General features: G+C 40.5%; 2 protein-coding genes across 2 annotated transcripts; one reads left to right on the top strand and one right to left on the bottom strand.

The window, feature by feature from the left end:
* Positions 1–6622: 6622 nt before the first annotated feature.
* On the bottom strand, positions 6623–12017 carry tada3l (transcriptional adaptor 3-like). Its single transcript, XM_083938974.1, has 9 exons — positions 11998–12017; positions 10442–10680; positions 10046–10293; positions 9804–9909; positions 9528–9663; positions 9326–9429; positions 9064–9170; positions 7703–7894; positions 6623–7143 (listed from the first exon to the last, which is right to left on the bottom strand). Exons 2-9 carry the CDS (start codon positions 10649–10651, stop codon positions 6951–6953), a joined length of 1296 nt encoding a protein of 431 aa, XP_083795100.1. The 5' UTR covers positions 10652–10680; positions 11998–12017; the 3' UTR covers positions 6623–6950.
* A 511-nt stretch (positions 12018–12528) lies between these two features.
* Positions 12529–17467, top strand: LOC310965729 (actin-related protein 2/3 complex subunit 4-like). Its single transcript, XM_083939475.1, has 6 exons — positions 12529–12631; positions 14274–14392; positions 16124–16235; positions 16323–16418; positions 16642–16812; positions 16977–17467. Exons 1-6 carry the CDS (start codon positions 12629–12631, stop codon positions 16980–16982), a joined length of 507 nt encoding a protein of 168 aa, XP_083795601.1. The 5' UTR covers positions 12529–12628; the 3' UTR covers positions 16983–17467.
* The last annotated feature ends 354 nt before the right edge of the window (positions 17468–17821 follow it).

Raw genomic sequence — 17821 nt, 5'->3', positions numbered from 1 at the left:
AGTTGCAATAGTCCAGCCTAGAAGTAAGGGTATGGATATGTAGGCACAAACCAAAGATGACGCTAGAGGAAATGTCAGTGGATGACCAAACTCATTAGGATGTATCCCAAAGGAGGGAGCATACCCATGTTCTCCGGGTCCCTTATTCCCCAGGTCCTATGATCCCCGCTTTGTATGTGACCGGGGAACATTGGATTATTTTTTTAAAAAACAAAAAGGTCCGATGTTGCCCGCTTTTCACATCAAAGGTCCTATGTTCCCTGATCTGTTGTTTTTTCCACAATCAGTGCCAAATTCCCTGGCAAATAGGCTTATGTAGACCCTAACACTACCACCCAACCCTGACCCTTACCGTACCGATGACCCCCAAAAGGAGACATGAATGTCCGCAAAATTACAAAACAGTTGGCATCTAAAAGTAGCGTAAGTTTCACTTAGAATCACAGATCTTAAACTCATGGTGGTGCTATAGAAAAGGTGTGGGGTTTCATACATTGTCTGGGAAACTCAATGATGAGGCGAATTAAATTTTTCCCTAGACAGTTTGGGTTAATGTCCAATCCTTGTGAGTATAGTGGGCTTCTGTTCTGATTATTTCTTTGTCAGTCAGGTCAGATTATTTCTGTGTCAGGCTGCCCTGAAAACTCCCTGGAGCCTACCAAGGCCACAATTCCCTTGGCGCCTTCAATCTGACTCTGCAGACTTAAATGATAACACTCACCGTCACATCATTAAAGTCATGTTTATGCATTTTAGCCACTGTGATGTAAGCACATCTAATTTCTGTCTCGGTCCACCTTCCTAGTATAAGAATCTGGGCTTTGCTGTTTGAGCCTCTGAATTGAGGTGGCTTCACGCACTACATTGTGTTGACGACGCTTCTTTCTCCTTGATCAAGTAATTAAACTCCTTAATAAATTCTTCCCTAACTCACAAACACAGGAAAAGCAAAATCTTTGACATGCTGGTGACAGAAATAAAAAAAAGTAAAAAGTCTTCCATCAAACCTTCACTGCAACTGATTCAACAGGTAGTTCATTCTGGGACAAAAGTAGTGGACCGACCAACAAACTCCCATTGCCATCTGTAAAGCATAATGCCCATCCGACGTATAAACTACACTTGTCTGACTGGGTGTGTTTTGGTTTTCTAATGGTGTAAGTGAATGGCTTGTCTGTGCCTGATGTGCTTATCTCGTACAATGTACCCTGGAGGCATGTCAGGCTGGAAAGAGGACCCAAGAATCTTTATCTTTACCTCACCGATGAGCAAATGCCCAGGCGAGTGGGATGGACGAGGCAAAAAAGATTTGCATATGAGCAGCCAAATTCAAGAGTCACACAAGAAAAGCATCAACTGCCATGCAAATGAGAAGCAAATGAGATTCAAACCAGACCCAGGTAAAGGAGGGGTAAAAAAAAAAAGCTGGGAGAACAGTAATGTTTGTGTGTATGTGACACTATGTGCGATTATCTCACCATGCATACATGCAGTCGTTTTAGCCACTGACTGCAGGCTAAAAGGTCCGTCAAGTTTAACCACAGCAGCAACAGCAGCCCTATGGGGAAGGACAAGCCATGACATCAGAATAGTGGAAGCAGCGTTGAAGACAATAGTTCTCTGTGCAGGAGTGGAGTTGAGGCGTGGCCTGGCTGGACAGAGGGTCTTCTTAATGGACCAGCCAGCCTCAGCAGCTGTCTCAACCTCTGTCTGTATCTCTGTCACACACAATTTCTATTCAGCATGAAGGCTGACAGCATTAGGACAAAGGATCGACAGACTTATGCTAAATCCCTTTACCCTTTACTCCCGTGTATCTGTGTGTGTGTGTGTGTGTGTGTGTGTGTGTGTGTGTGTGTGTGTGTGTGTGTGTGTGTGTGTGTGTGTGTGTGTGTGTGTGTGTGTGTGTGTGTGTGTGTGTGTGTGTGTGTGTGTGTGAGTGTGTGTGTGTGTGTCAGCCTCTGCCCATGCTCATTTCCAGCTCAGGAACGCAGGGACGGAGGTGGAGTAGGAGGAGAGCCCCATAAAAGAAACATATTTCGTACAAACTGGCAAAACAAAGAGCCATTGGACAGAAAGGCCCCCACTGACAGAAGGTCTGGGGTGATAGTAACATAGATAAGTGTGTGCTCATGTAAACACGCAACACACAACATGCAGCCTGCCCACGGGACAGCACTTCATTCATTTTTGTCTTCTTGTAATTGCCTTAAGAGATATGGAAAAAGCAGACTGCATATCTTGCGCCAGAACGCTGAAGTTCAAGATTTACTCAGACCCTCCAGTGGAGAGCCCTCTACTTAAACAACAGTAAAGGTTTACAGGCCATGACAGAGAGGAGCGAAGAAGCTCACCATGTAGCTGAATTTCACATGGGGAGTGGACGTGACTGAAGTTAGAGCCTCATAGATCCCTCAGGGACACACCACCTGGGTTTTTAAAAAGGAGTCTGGCCTTTAAAAAAGAAACAGCTCAATACGGGATGTGCAAACAGTGGATGAGCATCATTGAGCATGTATGAGCAGTGTATCAACACAAAACCCACCTGCCCTTCAGTTTAGCTCTAATGACAACAAATGCAACAAAGCCCTATGCAATACGCCCAGCCTCGAGGGGCCGCCACAGCTATTTATTCAGCCTCTCATTCACCTGTGAGGAGGATTCAATAGGTCTGTATGTCTGTTAATAAAAGCTTTCACACACATGGGCTGATGGCATTATGCATTTGCGTAAAGAACATTGACCTAAACTGAGGTGGCTTTACGTGATGATTAGGCCATTGTTGCAGCCTCAGCCTGGTTGTGAGCTCAGAGGGCTGCTCAAGGACACTGACCATGAGCTTTTATTTTTAACCAGTCAGGTCTGAAAAGATGGTCTAGCTGTATTAATGTGGATGTAGTCAGTTTCCACTAAGGGAAGGACATCATAGACATAAATGTCTGGCTAGTTAAACAAAAGTTATTGTCAAGGTTTGATGTATCATACAGTATCTGCTGCCTTATATTATTATATTTAAAACAAACGTATTTGCACCTTGACAGAAGCATCCAGGTAGCATCTTACCTCTACACTCCAGACACATTTTAAAGGATGTAAATGTACTTTATTTTGTTAAACATGGTTTTCCCACATAGAAATCCCTTTTTCAGACTCAAATTTCCAGACTTCTCTGTGGATTCTTCAGTTCATATTAAACATCTGAACACCAATTGTTAGATCATTATTATGTAAATAAATGGTTTTAAAACCCAACTTTTAACACGTATGTTTAATTCTGACTGTGTATGCCATTATGTTGCCAATACAAACGTATTGTAGCTCATATAAGTGAATGAACTCCAAAGCGAGTCCAACATGTTCAACGCACAGCATTTTATTAAAGCTAAATGTCTTTGTTTCATTGGCTTTAGATGGAATAAACATACATGATGAATAAAAATGGATCATAAACAAAATGTAAACCACAAGTATGGGAAAAAAAATCAATAAATGAGGATCACAGCCGCAGGGCGAATGGTAACCATGGTAACTAGACACTATTCTACAGCCAGCTTGATTAGTTTCAAATCATCTACAGGTCGTTTTGATTTGTATTAATGTATTTTATTTTAGAAAGTGAGATAATGAATGAATGAATGAATGAATGAATGAATGAATGAATGAATGAATGAATGAATGCTTTATTTCAAACATGTGAAAAATAAATTACAATTGAAGCACGAGTCATTAAAAACCCTTTGTATGTTTGAAAATATAATAGTCTGGGAACTATACAAACACTTTTCCAGACCCTTTTCCCTTTTTCCAACTTATCCAGACCTGAAAATTACTCAAATTAAAGTCCAGGTGTCAGGTTTCTTGCTGGTGTTGTGTTCCGGTCGTTCACCCGTCGAATAGTGTTTCACATATTAGACAGCGATTGGTTTATGGATTAGTGACGGTCCAACTAAAGCTTACCCACACTACGTTTGATTTTCACATTTCAGTAAAGTGCACAGACATCTCCTCCTTCTGGAGAGGAACGTGAAAGCACCTGTCTAGTGACAAAATGTGCTCAGATCCAAGTCACTAAAGTCAATATCAGGCATTTTAGGGGACAAAAACAGAAGAAAATCACTTTTCTGAGTGGCCGTTAAAACTTTGACGCCTGGGACATGTTCCTTCTTAAAGTGTTACTCAGCTAACAAAAAGCATTAACTAAGAAATGGCTAGATGAGGAAACACCAACAAAAGAAGAATGGGTAGTGATGATAAAGGAAGTGTATGATATGGAGAAAGTGACCTTTTCTCTACGATTTGTGTCTGTGATTCGTCGGGTTTGTATCGGTATGTAAGCATTGTGTTAAAATAGCTATAACATATGAACAGTGAGATATTACACAGAATCAAAACCTTGGTATTGTGTGTTTCCCCCTCCCCCTTAGCTGTATGTATGTGGTTTATCAGCATTATCACATTTATAATTCTTTCATTTCAGTAAAACTTTCTAAGACCACATCTTTCTTGTATTTTGAGGGCATTCATAGTTTTCATAATGCTACTGTGACGGGAATAACACTTAACATGTGTTGGGTTTTAAAAAAACGGGACAAAGCACATTTATCTCGTCATGATGCAGACGTTTTCTTTAACTTTGCATGCAATGTACAGTCCTGTAATCTTATCCTGTGATACAAGTGGGACTGAAATTCATAATTATGACTCTTTGTAACTCAAAACACAGGACAAGCCACCCTTGTGCTCTGATAGGTTGCTGTAAACATCATGCCAGCTGGGCTGTTTGTGCTATCTGTGTTCAAACTCTACAGAACCTGACCTTGGGGGCGCTCTTCCACTCAGGAGCCGTTTGTGCAGAAGTCTTGAAGACGGCTTTCCTCGCAAGGAAATTATTTGGAATAAACTCACAAGGAGAAGCAGATCTTATTGTTTCTTCATCTTTCTTTATTGACTCTTAATGACCAATTTTCCAACAACACTAATACATAATGTGACTTCAGAAACACGCATAATACTGATGCATTATATCAACATAAAATATTATAGATGTGACTTAAAATGATAGTTATGGATGCTCTTGAATTATAAACTAGCGGTTGACTGATGGGGCTTATGATTCATGACTATCACAGTTACTTACACACACTTCAGCAATCAGCTGTAATAATAACTCATAGCACGCCATAATAGTTCATGCAGTATCACAAGTTTATGATGTGTCTTTAATAATACGTGTCATCATGACATTGCATTGTAGGAGGTTAGTAATGTATTTGTGTGCATTTAAAATAATTGATGCTGTCATAAGTAAATAAGATGTAAGATGCCAAAATGCAGATAATCATGATCATCATCATCATAGCGTATGAGTCCTTACTGCAGCTGATCGTTGAGGTGTGTTTAGTCATAAAGTCATAAATCGTAAGCCCCCCACTAGATGTGGTCTTCATATAGTGTTAGCTTAATTTATTTTCTGTTATTTACTTCTCGATGACCTGAGACGGCTGAGGTTGTCCTTGTTGGTGTTTTCTTTGTATGCCTCTCTTTCTTCATGGGACTATTTGGAAAATAACACTTATTTAAAACAAAGATAACTCCTGATAACATATGAGCTGTATTGTATCACCCCTGGCGACTGTTCTGTTTAGCTCCCCTGTACATTTGTGTTCCACTAAAACAAAATCTACACAAATAAAGTATATAAAATCCTTGACACCGGTGGACACACGCCTGCTTTGACCACGTGTGATTCGGCAAAAGAGCAGTGTGTGTGACTGTTGTGTTGTGAACCGAGTGACCCTCACACACAGCTGCATACTGTGAGACACACAGACTCCTGCTTTATCCTGGGATCAAGATCAGTGAAGATATGTTCAAGTGAAGAGCGGACAAACAGCACACTGACACACTGAGTTGGGCAAATGTCAACAACAGGAGCCTTTGCTACGTAAATCCTGTGGGCTGAGTCAGTCAAAAGACAAGGACTGCCATCTAGTGGAGACTCAGTAAACATGTAGAACTTCTCATTATGCATACATAATATTCCTTTTATATTGTTTCATTAATTCTACACAAATTACTTCATTTATATTTTGAGCTTGTATCATAACTTCTTAGCACTGTTTTTGTCAGATTTTGCTTTTACTTGTGTGATTTTCCTAATGACTGTTGTTGGAGGGAGCCTTAATATTTTCATTGGCCACAAAAACGTGTGAAAAATAAAGAACATTGAACCATATTTTTTTCCTCACCGCTGTTTCATTACAGAAACTTTGCATCAAATGTCAGTCTTTGCATCAAATGTCAGTCCCATGACCAGTGTGTAGTGGGGTAACACGTCAACTCTGAACTATAAAAAGTAGATTTGCTGTAAATGTAAAATAATTAAAAACTGAAATGGCATTGAGGATGGATGCTGCCATCACCTCACTAATCAAAGACCTAGAGCCCTTGGTTTTAAAGGTAAGTAAACTAAAGGTTAGTAAAGTCTGTCTATGCACTGTGGTAGTTGCCAACAATAAGCACACAAACACAGCAACACAAGACCCATAAGTACACACTGTAATGATAGACCTCCTCCGAATTGTGCGTTTCATATAGATACAAACGCTGTCTTTAAGCAGTACTGGTTTATTCAAACATTCATGTGTATTATCATAACAAAAAGAAAAAACATGAAATTCAACACAGAAAAATATTCGACAAAAGGAGAACAGGTCTCTGATGCATACTAATGTAACTGATCACGTGAGCATGAATTGCTGTACGTGACATAAAAACTACAACAGAAATGTCCCTACTCAAATCATGCAGACCTGCAGAAAACTGTATCATACACCATTGAAAATACAGCTGTTCACTGACCATATAACAGTTGTCACAGCTTTTCTAATCTTTATCAATCTGTGGGGAGACGATCTTTCTTCTTCCATTTTATCCAGAGGTTTCTTCCTCTATCCATCCAGTAACTTGAGGATGCTTTCCCGCTCCTTCAGAGCTTTCCAGGCCTGGTCCTTCTCCTTCTTGGTTGGGGTGCGTTTCTTCTGCCTGGCTGCCATGATTCGCCGAAATCCCTCCATGACCTCGTTATCAGACACTCTGACTCTCTGCCTCAGCTCCTGCTTGCGTATCTCCTCTTTCGCCAACCTGTGAGGCAGCGGCAAATACAAACATTAATGTCAACAGCTGATCATGGATCAGACTTAACTTGATGTACAGTTTACCTTACTTAAACTTTACATGTTTTTAAAGCTCTCACTGGTCTCGTATCCGCCTATATAAACTAATTAGTATCTTTTAATGCAAGTCTTCATCATACACGCTCAAAGGACTGGCTCACAGCGCAGTTTCCTGCTGTTAACACCATATTAGGGAAAATCTTGCTTTTCTTATTGCACAACTGGAACACTCTGCAAAATCACCTGAAACTTACCACACCTGTATCATTAGGACAATTTAAATCCATAACTGCATCCAATTTTACTTCTAACTGCTCCTGTTTTAAACTTGATTTCTCTGTTTTCATTATTCCTATGTATTTTTTAAATGTTTGTGTTTTATCTTGTCCAAAATTGTTTTGTGTTTTTATCTTGGTTATATTGCAAATGAGGTTGCTCCTCAATATATTCCCGAGTTTAAATAAAGGTTTTCAATAAATAAAATAAACTTTGTGTTAAATGTATCAATTGTTGGCCTGGGTCCTCACCGAAGCAGCTCCTGCTTACGGGCTCTGTTGTGAGCGCCCAGGGCTTTGAGCTCTGCTTGTCTCTTCTGTAGCTCTGCCAGGACCTCGTCCTCAGAGTCTCCTCCTGGTCCCGGTCGCTCCTCAGAGTCCAGCAGCCCCTGAGCCACCAGCTCCTCTTTGATCCGAGCCTCCAGAGAACGTGTGTGAGGAACACTAGAGAAGAAAAAGAAACACTGAAGATATGAGATATGTGACACAGGACACAACATAAGGGCACGCATGACTAGAATAAACCAAAGTCACAACCTATATACAGTACTGTGGACAGGAAGCATCAGCCAGTGTCACCTGTGTGTGAATTAAAAAACTGAATATGCTTTAATCTTAGATTTTACAATCATTTCATTGCTCCAAATGTGGAGAGTATAAATATGCATGTATGCACCTGTACATATATATATATATATACATACATAATTAGTATCTCATGCACCTAAATAAACAGTATATTCTGTATGCAACATACAGCTCTGGTCCTTGTTAACTTCCTGTCAGCTGATGTGATTCACATTCACTGCAACCGGATTCAAACTTGGACACATTTAGAAAGTCTTTAGAAACTGGAGATCCAAATTAGAGAACAAATTATAAAAACTTTTTTGTATTTATTGTATTACATGTATTTATTCTGAAATACTGTTACTTTTTATTGTTCAGAATTTGATAGAATATCTGCTGTGGCTATGCGGCTGTTAAGTTTGACGTAACACCCTTTCGAAATGCGATTTCCGGGTCAAAACGCTCTGTTGAAACAAAACATACACAGCTGAACATGTGAACAATTCCGATCACCTCTTTCATCAGTTAGACAACTTTTTAATCCATAAGAAAGAGATAAAATGGCAATTACGTCATTTATTTAAAAACTCAGATCTGTCCAAACAACAGGAAACATAGCGCTGCTGCGTTGTAGAAATACGAGGTGCAGAACGGCTTGGACCCGGAAATCATATTTTGATTTCACTTCTTTTTAAATAACCAAGGCACCTCAACAAAAACCTTTATTTTGTGAAAATAGCACTGGTATGAACAAAGTATTAATACTTTGTTCTCCAATTTTGATCTCAAGTGTATATAAACATCACACACAGCTCTGTTAGGTGGATGTATTAATAGTTCATGGAATCACAGCAGATGTGGGTGTTAAAAAACACTTGACTTGGGTTTAACCCCTTGATATAAAGTAAGTCTGGTATAAATGAGTCAGGTTTTTACATGTGTTCATTATCCTACGTCAGATATTTGGTGTGGGAATATAACCTGTATGTGAACATGTCTGCCAATGCACCAACTTATCTAATGTGGAGAACTGATAAAAATACCTAAAAGCTTTTCCTTGGCTCCGAGGAGAAGTCCCAGCGCCATCATTAGCATCCTTTCCCGAGATGTCAGGTATAGGAGAATCCTCCATGGGGGATATAATGTTCTCCTGGAAGAAAAAAACACTATGGTCATGTTTCAGTGTTTTCATGGTAGTTAAACGTGATATCTTCAGATGCCACATATCACTAATCAGTTATTTGTACTTTCAAAAGCCATTGTGAAAGTTTTATTAGTGAACATGGTTGATCACAGCATACAGACCTCTACAAGGGCCTGGAGCAGACGCTGTGTGAGGGGACCGAAGGGACATCCGTCTTCTGGAGATTCGTGTTGGGACTCTGACTTTTTCAACAGGGAGTCCACATCTACAGCAGTCAAACATGAAGATGAGTGTTAAGGTGAGCAAGGACGCACTGGCACAAGTACAGTCATTTGAGGCACAGGCTGCAGTTTCTTCCCTCACCTTTTGCATCCAGCTCAGACAGCGGCCCTCCCATGAGGCTCTTCTTCTTGTCATAGGCCCGCGCTCCTTCCCTCTGCTCCTCCAGAAGGTCTTCCTGAGCCCACCGCTGAGAGTAGTGTTTCCCCAGAGCTGGAATCTACAGTTGACACAGAACCAAAGGTCAACACACACTCTAAAATTGTACATTTAACACAATGAAAACACCCAGAATTTTGGCCACGCCTCCACTGAATTTAGGTGTTTTAGGTCACAAGAACATGTATTTTTATGTCTTACTTTGAAATATTCAGCCTCATCGTCCGGGGGTTTCAGAAGCTCTTCAAGCAATCGTGTCTCTTCATTTGTGATATCAGCACAATATGGCTCGACGGATGCCCAAAATCTGTAAAAGACACGACCTTATTTCTTACAACAGCACACATTTGAGACTAGCCTCATTTATAACATGAATAAAGTCTGATCTGACAAAACAAATACAGAACTAACAGATGGTATTATGAAGAGCTGTTGATGCTGACCTGTTGGGTGCATCGTTTTTAGGAGTGCGGGGAATGTCTTGTGGATCGTCAGTGAATTCATACTCTTGGACTTTAGACTGTAAATTTTTGGATTTGGGTCTGCCAGGACCTGGGCCCAGTGCGTGACCACCTTTGCCGTCCAACTTCTGCTTCTTTGGTTTGTGGCGAGAAGAGGCAGCCAGGTCTGGATCTTTTCCCAGCTTTAGAAAGCGCTTGTCTCCCTTCTTGTCCTGCCAGTCTGTGAGGATCTGGGAAGCAGCACCGAAGAGGAGTTACAAATAGTAACCAAAAATAGAGGGCAGTGCAAACAGTGGCATTTTTGGTGTCTTTACAGAAAACTGATCCCATACCATAAACAAGATCAATGAAGAAGGGGGGTTCCCAACTTTCTCCTACCTGTCTCTGCTCCTCCAGGGCACGGAGGCGGCGGCTAGCAGAAGATAGGAGCGTCTCCAGCTCCAGCTGCAGGGTGTCCAGCTCCTCAATGCCGATGCCATCGTCCTCTGAGCGGCCGAGCACAGCAGTGTAGCGGGGACACACTTTGACATGCTCAACGGGCTTGAAGTCGTAGTATTTCAGTGGGGGGCAGTCCTTCAGTTCACTCATGATGCTGTGCGGCAGAGACCTTGTAGTGTCTGAATTAAATGATACAAGAAAACGGGTACTGTAAAAGGAGATGAGATGAATACATACCCCGTTTCGACCAACCGAACCCTAGTTATAGTGCTGGGCTGGTGCTGGTTCAACATTGGTTCAACTTGGGAACCTTCTCAGGACCTGTTTCCACAGGCTAGAGAGCCTAGAGAGCCCCGTCATTACGTCACTATAATTATCTGAGGTTTCCACAGAAATGCTAACGCCAACTTCAAGCATAACAACAACAATGATGGACTACAACACACTTGTACTATGTGTCTTCAATACAATGATGGATGGAGATTTCTTTTCAGAAGAAAGGTAATTATCTAAAACGTTTTGATTCATATTAACACTGAATGCAAGATGTTGATGTTAGCCTTTGTTGGAGGATAACTTACGCTAGCTAGCTAGCACAGACCAGCTGCAATTGATCACATTGCAGTTATGAATGAATAATGTCCGATTTATGTCTTTACAGTCAACGTCAGAATGAAATGACTGCAGCTGGAGCTGTGTTCAATGAAAACTGCCTTTACACCAGACATGTACATGTTTGCTTGCCGAGTTGTTAATAGTTCTTGGATTTTCTGAGGGAACTGTGTGTAATTATTGTGCATAACTGTGAATAAACATTTTGAACTTTAACTGCGTTTCTGTTGATTAAGCATACTAAAGAAGACGTGCCTCTTTAGAAAAGTGGTTAATTTTGACATAAAAAAACAACAATGAAATGCAAAAACTCTAAAATCACAACAGTTTTTACAACATGTAAGACTTTGTGGGGCCGGTCAAGACCAGCAAAGAATTGGTGCCGCTCTGGAACCGGTTTTCCTGGCTGAGCCGGTTCTTTGGCTGTCGACACAGGAAGAACCGGTTCAATATCGGACACCGGCCCTGAACCAGCCCTCAAAATGTCTTGGTGGAAACAGGGGTAACAGGTTCTGTGTCTCTCTATCACAGTGGTCCCAAACCTGCAGATTGGGACTCCGCAGGGGGGCTCAAGATAAATCTGCTGGGTCAGAAGATATAAAGAGGGATGATAAGAAAGAAAAATGATGGATTCATGTTACATAAAGGACCCACGGCTCTATCACACACACACGCTTTATAAACACACAGGTCGGCTTCACTGAGCTCGAGCTCGCTGGGCCCAAACTGCCAAAATGACTTTCATTTTAAAAACGGCCGCTACGATTTCAGTATTTTGCACACAGACTTTTACCAAGAATACGTTTTAAAATGATAGGACTTGTAGGGTACGAACCAACAGTACGTTTGTTTATTTCTGAATGTTTAGGAGCAACGATATTTACCCTCACTGAACGGCGTCCATGATGGGAGAAACCACTGTGATCACAGAGGAGGGGGGTTAATACATTAAAATTAAATTACGGCCTTTTTTTGATGATTATTCATTTATTTTTTATTTTGCAACGAAATTAGAACGGCACCACGCTACAAACAATGAATGCGTATTTTCAGATGCTAGCATATATCAATACAAACTTGAGGAAGTGAATATATTAGTAATGCTAGCATGGTATCACCGGAACAAACCATAGTGTCATGATGCATAAAGAAATAAATTACAGCTAAACCCGTAACTGGCTCATATTGAGGTTATATTATTGTTATATAACATGTTTTATTCAATATCAGGTTACAAACGACGTGTGAACCATAGACTGTATGTGTGAACCAACGGTCGCTGAGCAACGTGTCCCCTGTTCACAGACAGTAATGGACGCGTCTTAGGGTGTGCTCGCTTTGTGGAAAACACACTCCACCGGGGCGGGCTGAAGCGGTGTTTCCGGTGGACGTCGCACCAAACCGAAGCGCCAGACGGTAAAACGAGCGCACCCTATCTGTGCTAGACGATGTTAGGATTTACGGAAGAGGAGTCCCAGGCGTGGCTGAGGAACTTCCGTCTTTTACAGCACAAAAATGGTAAGTCTCTTGCACTGAATGTGTCTTTATGTTTTATTATTTCGCCTTTTATCTCGGGTAACTATAGCAACATTTAAGGCGACACCAGGTAGCTAGCTCCGTGCTTCTCAGGCGGGGTTTCTATGGTGAAATGAGAGGACGGGCATCCTTCATGTGTAGAAACTGAAGTGATCTTTTCCTCTCGGCCGCTCCTCTCCTCTTCTGTCACAGCAGCTCTGCCCGTAGACGGTGGCACAGCTGTGTATTTATTGTTTATTGTTTGTGATACTAACCTGAATGAGCTGCAGTGTCGCTTATACGAACGAAATCATGTTTTAATTACCCTCACATCTAACCTGATATACAGAGGATTTCCACCAGGTTGAGACTGGGCACCATGGTTTTCTTCTAAAAATGTAAATTTGTGTATCTTAAAAATATAAAGGCGGAAATTCATGCATGCAGCTCATTTTGGTTCCTGGTCTGGAGCTGGAGAACTGAATTTCTGTTTTTTTAATGTTTGTTTCCTTCTCTATCTCTTGTTCTTCTCTTTGTTAATGTTTTGCTGTGACTTGTTTTAACCCACAAGCCGAATATCAGTCAATAACATTTATAAAAATACCCCAAAAATGACAAATACTAGACTGTGCAGGAAGGGGGAAAAAAACCCAGAGAGCTTATTTGAATCCTCCACCAAAAAACAATTCACAAAGTTATTGAGGTTTCAAAATGCAGAAAATAATAGAAGTGATGGTAAACTTATGACAAGATAAGTTTGGTAGCAACAACAAGAAAGAACAATAATAATTTGCATCCAAAAAACAAAGCTGTGAGCGTGTAATATGTAAGGAAGTGTATGAATGTGTGTGTGTTCGTGTAAGGGTGGTTATTTTTACTGTGTTGAACCCTAAAAAGGTAAATTACCTCTGAGTAAAACATAGACAACAATGAAGTAAATCATTTACAAAACAGCAGCTTTTTAAAGCATCTTTTGTATCGAGATACATCTATTAGCCAAAAAATAGAATTATTATGATTAATAAGAAAAGCACCAGAACATGTTTAACGTCTTCCTGTCCCTTTTGAACATGAACTATGTTATTTGAGACAATTGTTTATAGCTTAGGATTCTGAGGATCCCATTTGCTTTTTTTGCTTTTCTTTTACTGCTCATTCGCTTTATTGAGTTTGTATTATTATTATTATTATTATTATTTCTAATATGTTCAATAAAGATTAAAAAAAGACCCTGCAGGTTGAGTGACCCTCATTACACTGGGAGGTTCAGTTTGCACATGTAGACTGATTTAAAAAGGAAACAAAAAAAGCATCACTCAACAAGATCTTCTTTGCAGTGGGACCCACCCTGACAAAGATCTACACGGTGGTGTAGTGGTAGTTCAGGAGGTGGGGTACTGCTAGGTAGATGAGTGCAAATGTGACCATGAAGGGAAACCTACTTTTTTTTATTATTGTTTCATGTAAAAATTATATGTCCAGCACAACTACTGACACTTCTTTTGAAAAAAAAAAGGTACTATTCTCCATATATTCCAGTGTCTTTTTGGCTGATAAGTGGGTATACTGTAAACTGCCAGAATACTCCGTATACCTGCATATACCCTTCACTACAACCCTGATCTTATACACCATCTCTCCTCAGACAGCGACTCTGCGCCCCTACTTAAATGCTGTGAGGGCCACGTTGCAGGCAGCCCTCTGTCTGGAGAACTTCTCCTCTCAGGTGGTGGAGCGCCACAATAAGCCGGAGGTGGAGGTCAGGTATGTTTACTGGGATGTGTGCGGAGTTGGCCGCAGTCTACCTTGTTGTCCCCCTGCTTTGCATTTTCTCCTGCTGTTTCTCCTTCCCTGAGGCTGTTCTCAGATCATCCACAGCTACGTGTGCAAACTTGCATAAGAAAAATCCAGGAGGGGAAAAATGACACAAGCAGGAGCAGGGCTGTAAAATTTGCCAGCTGAGACCTGCAGCAGCCTGTTTGTAGGTGTCTTCCCAATCCAATGAGAAGATTAAGAGTTTTCACTTCTAACGTTGTATGTAGGATCTCAAACACAGCGATTACTTTCAGTATCTAGAAACAGGGTTCCTACGCAGTCAGGAATTTAATATGCGACATTTCCAGGTCTGGATAAGTTTGGAAAAGTGTTGGTATTGTTTCCAGACTATTATCTCACTTTCTAAAATAAAATGTATTAATACAAATCAACACGACCTGTAGATGATTTGAAACTAATCAAGCTGGCTGTAGAATGGTGTCTAGAAGACGTGCCTCTTTAGAAAAGTTGTTAACTTTGACAAAAAAAACAACAATAAAATGCAAAAACTCTAAAATCACAACATTTTTTAAAGCATGTAAGACTTTGTGGGGCCGGTCAAGACCAGCAAAGAATTGGTGCCGCCCTGGAACCGCACAGGAAGAACCGGTTCAATATCGGACACCGGCCCTGAACCAGCCCTCAAAATGTCTTGGTGGAAACAGGGGTAACAGGTTCTGTGTCTCTCTATCACAGTGGTCCCAAACCTGCAGATTGGGACTCCGCAGGGGGGCTCCAGATAAATCTGCTGGGTCAGAAGATATAAAGAGGGATGATAAGAAAGAAAAATGATGGATTCATGTTACATAAAGGACCCACGGCTCTATCACACACACACACACGCTTTATAAACACACAGGTCGGCTTCACTGAGCTTGATTTGTATATTAATACAAATCAAAACGACCTGTAGATAATTTGAAACTAATCAAGCTAGCTGTAAAATGGTGTCTAGTTACCATGGTTACCGTGGTTACCGTTCGCCATGCGACTGCGATTCTCATTTATTGAATTTTTTCCATACTTGTCGTCTACATTTTATGTAGGATTATTTTCATTTATCCTTATTTTATTTATTTATTTATTTAAAAGTATGTTTCTAAAAGCCAATGAAGCAAAGACTTGTGTTTTGTTTTGTAGTTCCTGGTTAATTGTCTCTACGGTTTCTTTCCGTAGAGGCAGGTTCACAGTTATTAATTTCACTCTTTGAGCATTTAGCGTGAATAAAAGGCTGTGCGTTAAACAGGTCTCAGTTTTGATTTCATTCACGTATAAGAGCTAAAATACGTATGTAAAAATGTCTTGTAATCATTCGGCAACATAATGGCATACAAACAGAATTAAACATACGTGTTAAACATTTACATAATAAGCATCTAACAATTGGTGTTTAATATGAACTGAAAAATCCTCAGAGAAGTCTGGAAATTTGAGTCTGAAAAAGTCTGGAAGTGTGAAAATGTGTAGGAACTTTGTATTCAACAAATTACGCGGTGACTGTTTTAGACAGACTACCCTATGGCTGATTTAAGCATTTTTGGGACACTTTACTTTTTTTTTTTCTTACTTTTTCGACATAATATACTATGACTTTTCTTGGCTTATTATTTAGACACACTTTTCATTGACTTCTCCAGACTTTAAAGCTTTAAATTTGTAACTTTTGTGCTGTGGTTCCAGGAGCAGTAAGGAGCTGCTCCTTCAGCCTGTGGTGATCAGCCGTAATGACAAGGAGAAGGTTCTCATCGAGGGCTCCATCAACTCTGTCAGAGTCAGCATCGCTGTCAAGCAGGTGATTAAAAACAGCAGCGTTATGAGCTGTGCATGTTTCTCTCTTTCACAGTCTAACGTGCACTAAACAACAACTTCTGAACTGCAGGCTGATGAGATTGAGAAGATCCTTTGCCACAAGTTCATGCGCTTCATGATGATGAGAGCAGAGAACTTCTTCATTCTGAGGAGAAAACCCGTAGAGGTAAGAGAAGAGTGTAACGTAATTAAAGAACTGAGTGACAAAAGAGGAAGCAATAAAGTTACAAGTGCAACCTTTTTAAATGGCTTCATGCACAGGTGTTGTAGAAACTAGAAACATTGAAAAAAACTCAATATTTACAATGTAAATCCCATGATTCCGTTGAATTTGTTGAGTCCCTGTGACTCACTTTTTCCTTGTTTCCTCCCTTGCGCTGTGGTTTCAGGGATACGATATTAGCTTCTTGATTACCAACTTCCACACGGAGCAGATGTACAAACACAAACTGGTGGACTATGTCATCCACTTCATGGAGGAGATCGACAAGGAAATCAGCGAGATGAAACTGTCCGTCAATGCCAGGGCCCGTATCGTTGCTGAGGAATTCCTCAAGAACGTAAGAAACTTAATCTCTGGTTTTGAGGCTAAAACTTGGATATTGTTATTTTTATTTTGACATAAAACGCTCAGACTCATATTTTTAATTGTGTCCAAATGTTTCTTTATTGTAAAATATAGAAATGCTTACGTGGAAAATAATTTGACTCGTGCTCTCCACAGTTCTGATGACGGTGTTGGTCCCAGACAAGCCGGGAAATCACTCCAACCGGCACAAAAGTGGAGAAAACAGCCAATCAGCGAGGAGATGAGAGGACCATGACCCGTCTGGCGATGGCTCCATTTGCACCTGTCTCAAGTATTTTCCTGTACTCATGAATATCAATGACCGTATATAATGAAATATTTACCAGTTTGATTTTCAGCCTCCTAGAACAAATCACCAAACAAAAGCAGGTCCTTAAAGTATTATTCAAGTTGATAGACATGAATACAGGGGCCCTGAGAACGTGTTGTTGCAAACAGAACAGCCAGGTTTTTGTATTTCGTGTATGTGAGTTCTGTCGTTGTTGCTTCCAATTTGTCTTCAAGTGGACAGAACGTAATCTGTGTGGCATTTAATCACGGACCTGGAGCAAGAACTGTCTGTAAAGAAGACACCAAAAAACACATGTATGAAAAAAAGGAAAGATAATAAAACTTTGTTCTTTATACCTTTTGGTGTCGCTGTTAAAGTTCTGTCAGTCGTGGTGAGGACGTGAACCTATAAATGGATTTGTTCTGCTTCTCACTCAGCACTTTGGCCACATCTCAGCTTATACACAGTTCCCGTGTTTGCTCAGCTGAGGGGAAGGGGAAGTAAAACAGCCGACTGTGAGAACCATTTTAGTTTTACCGCATCTGTTTAGAATTTCAAAGTAAGACTCAACAAGAAATTATGCCATGACTGCTTTAGACACGCTCTCTTATGACGGATTTAGGACCTTTTTAGACATACTTTTTTCACCATACTATACTATTTACTTTACTTTTTTGGACACACTTTTCTGTGACTTTTCCTATTTTTT

The sequence above is a fragment of the Echiichthys vipera genome (genome assembly GCF_963691815.1).
Source record: "Echiichthys vipera genome assembly, chromosome: X".
Taxonomy (NCBI): Eukaryota; Metazoa; Chordata; class Actinopteri; order Perciformes; family Trachinidae; genus Echiichthys; species Echiichthys vipera.
Note: the sequence above shows the minus strand (reverse complement) of the source record. Positions and strands in the feature narration are given on the sequence as shown.

Excerpts from the sequence above, each read along its gene's own strand:
- tada3l (XM_083938974.1), bottom strand. The coding sequence starts at position 10,651 with ATGAGTGAACTGAAGGACTGCCCCCCACTGAAATACTACGACTTCAAG. Across the intron at positions 9,910-10,045 it reads AAAAACGATGCACCCAACAG|ATTTTGGGCATCCGTCGAGC; the intron begins GTCAGCATCAAC and ends TGTCTTTTACAG. Across the intron at positions 7,895-9,063 it reads AGCCAAGGAAAAGCTTTTAG|TGTTCCTCACACACGTTCTC; the intron begins GTATTTTTATCA and ends TTTCTTCTCTAG.
- LOC310965729 (XM_083939475.1), top strand. Across the intron at positions 14,393-16,123 it reads AAGCCGGAGGTGGAGGTCAG|GAGCAGTAAGGAGCTGCTCC; the intron begins GTATGTTTACTG and ends CTGTGGTTCCAG. Across the intron at positions 16,236-16,322 it reads TCAGCATCGCTGTCAAGCAG|GCTGATGAGATTGAGAAGAT; the intron begins GTGATTAAAAAC and ends TCTGAACTGCAG.